The following is a 2,500-nucleotide window of genomic DNA, read 5'->3' on the forward strand; positions in this document are numbered from 1 at the left end:
GTCTGTATCTGTCTGTCTGTCTGTCTGTCTGTCTGTCTGTCTCTCTGTCTGTCTGTCTGTCTGTCTGTCTCCGGCTCTCAGGTGCGGCGCGGCTGGTGGGCGGGACTTCCTCTGTCAACGGGCGTGTGGAGGTGTATCTGAATGGCCAGTGGGGAGCGGTGTGCGGCTCTCATTGGACCGACCGGGACGCCAGTGTGATCTGCAGACAGCTGGGGCTGGGGTACGAGAGGGGGGCGGGGCCTCATCCTCTATTCTATTGTGTGTCTGTGTTGTTGTATCTGTTAATGTGTGTGTGAGTGTATGTGTGTGTGTGTGTGTGTATATACAGTATGTATAAATGCACTGTGTAGTATAACACTAAGTGTGTGTGTGTGTGTGTGTATGTGTGTGTGTGTATATGAATAAATGCACTGTGTACAACAGTGAGTGTGTGTGTGTGTGTATATGTATTAATGCACTGTGTATAACACTGAATGTGTGTGTGTGTGTGTGTGTGTATATGTGTGTGTGTGTGTGTGTGTGTGTGTGTGTGTGTATATATATGTGTGTGCGTACATGTGTGTGTGTGTGTGTGTGTGTGTGTATAACCCCTGCCACTCCCCTCCTCAGTGAGATCGGTACAGCACTGCAGCATTCACGCTTTGGCTCCGGCTCCGGTCTCTTCCACTACGAACGTCTGGGTTGCCGCGGTGACGAGAGCTCCCTGAGCCTGTGCCAGAGCAGGACGTTCGTCACCGGCGACTGTAGCCATGGAAACGAGGCAGGTGTGGAGTGCGCACCACCCGAAGGTCAGTGCGACACCTCCTACCGCTGTGTCATGGCAACCGGACCAGACAGGCCTTGAAAAAATTAAATGCTCCACACACACCTGAGAGAGAGAGAGAGAGAGAGAGACAGAGAGAGAGAGAGGGACAGAGAGAGAGAGAGAGGGACAGAGAGAGAGGGGCAGAGAGAGAGGGACAGAGAGAGGGACAGAGAGAGAGGGGCAGAGAGAGAGAGAGGGACAGAGAGAGAGAGAGGGACAGAGAGAGAGTGGCAGAGAGAGAGAGAGAGGGACAGAGAGAGAGTGGCAGAGAGAGAGAGGGACAGAGAGAGAGGGACAGAGAGAGAGGGACAGAGAGAGAGAGGGACAGAGAGGGGCAGAGAGAGAGAGAGGGACAGAGAGAGAGGGGCAGAGAGAGAGAGGGACAGAGAGAGAGAGGGACAGAGAGAGAGGGGCAGAGAGAGAGGGACAGAGAGAGGGACAGCGAGAGAGAGAGGGACAGAGAGAGTGTGAGAGAAAGAGGGGGGATGAGAGAGAGAGAGAAAAGAGAGAGATAGAGGTTCCTTCCTTGGCTTCCACATATTTACGCTGTCTATCCATATTTGGGCATCGTTTCCTCTCTCAGGCAGCGGCCCCCCTCTGCGATTGGTCGGAGGGTTGGAGGACTTTGAGGGACGCGTGGAGGTGTTCCACGCCGGCAGGTGGGGTTCCGTCTGCGACGACCAATGGGACGACAGGGATGCCGAGGTGGTGTGCAGACAGCTGGGCTTTGGGTAAGTGAGTCACCTCCTCCTCACACATCCCAAAAGAGCTCATGGTACGAGGACTCAACGATGAGCATTCTGGCACAAAATGGCTACCGTACGCCATACCATTCGGGTGCTGCAGATTCAATATGGGGGCTATGGAGTGTTTCTGAAGCAGTCCGTCAATGGAACTCTGTTGCCATGTCAACTAGGTTGGTGGGGGAGAATGAGGAGAACGAGTGGGGTCTCCTAGGGGACAGGAAGTCAGCTTTTTTCAGAGTTGGAGCTATCTATAGAACCTACCCCACTTTGGCATTCACCAGTTAGAGAGTGGTTCATCTCCCGGTAGGCTTCCTCACACAGCGCTCTCCATCTGTGTGTGTGTGTGTGGCTCTCTCTCTGGTGCGTGCGTGGGCAAGTGTGTGTGTGAGAACATGGAGGGAGCTCTCGTGTAAATAATAGATAGAGCGAGTGTGTATTTTGATAGATAGAGACAGTCATGTTGTTTTGAAAGTTAGCTGAATACCAGGCCACTGGCTGTCAGTCTTGGGGGTGGTTATATAACTGTGTGTGTGTGTGTGTGTGTGTGTGTTTGTTCAGGGGTGTGGCAAAGGCCTGGTCATGGGCCCACTTTGGGCAGGGTTCAGGACCCATCCTGTTGGACGCTGTGAAGTGTACAGGAAATGAACTCTTCCTGGATCAGTGTCTCCATGGCGACTGGGAGCAGCACAATTGTGATCACATGGAGGACGCGGGAGTGTCCTGCAGCCCTTACACAGGTGGGTACACGTATACACACACACACACACACACACACACACACACACACGCATACACACTATAGCGCAGTTGTTGTGGCAGTGAGTGCACTAACACTAACCTTCATTTGTGTGTGTGTGTGTGTGTGTGTGTGTGTGTGTGTGTGTTTCAGACGGTGTGGTACGATTGGTAGGAGGTGACAGTCCGTGGGAGGGCCGCGTGGAGGTGTTCC

General features: G+C 53.3%; 1 protein-coding gene across 1 annotated transcript in view; it reads left to right on the forward strand.

The window, feature by feature from the left end:
* Positions 1-2,500, forward strand: part of LOC308167545 (neurotrypsin) — a gene marked incomplete at both ends in the record, with an annotated part of 23,524 nt that overhangs the window by 14,787 nt on the left and 6,237 nt on the right. Inside the window, 5 exons of the mRNA XM_080541962.1 lie at positions 82-220; positions 610-792; positions 1,393-1,536; positions 2,110-2,288; positions 2,441-2,500. The exon at positions 2,441-2,500 is cut by the window's right edge and continues 82 nt beyond it. Of these exons, the coding sequence (XP_080398088.1) occupies positions 82-220; positions 610-792; positions 1,393-1,536; positions 2,110-2,288; positions 2,441-2,500 (705 nt within the window). The remainder of the gene's footprint in view (positions 1-81; positions 221-609; positions 793-1,392; positions 1,537-2,109; positions 2,289-2,440) is intronic.

Source organism: Nansenia antarctica, assembly GCF_963989245.1.
Source record: "Nansenia antarctica genome assembly, chromosome: 11".
Lineage (NCBI taxonomy): Eukaryota > Metazoa > Chordata > Actinopteri > Argentiniformes > Microstomatidae > Nansenia > Nansenia antarctica.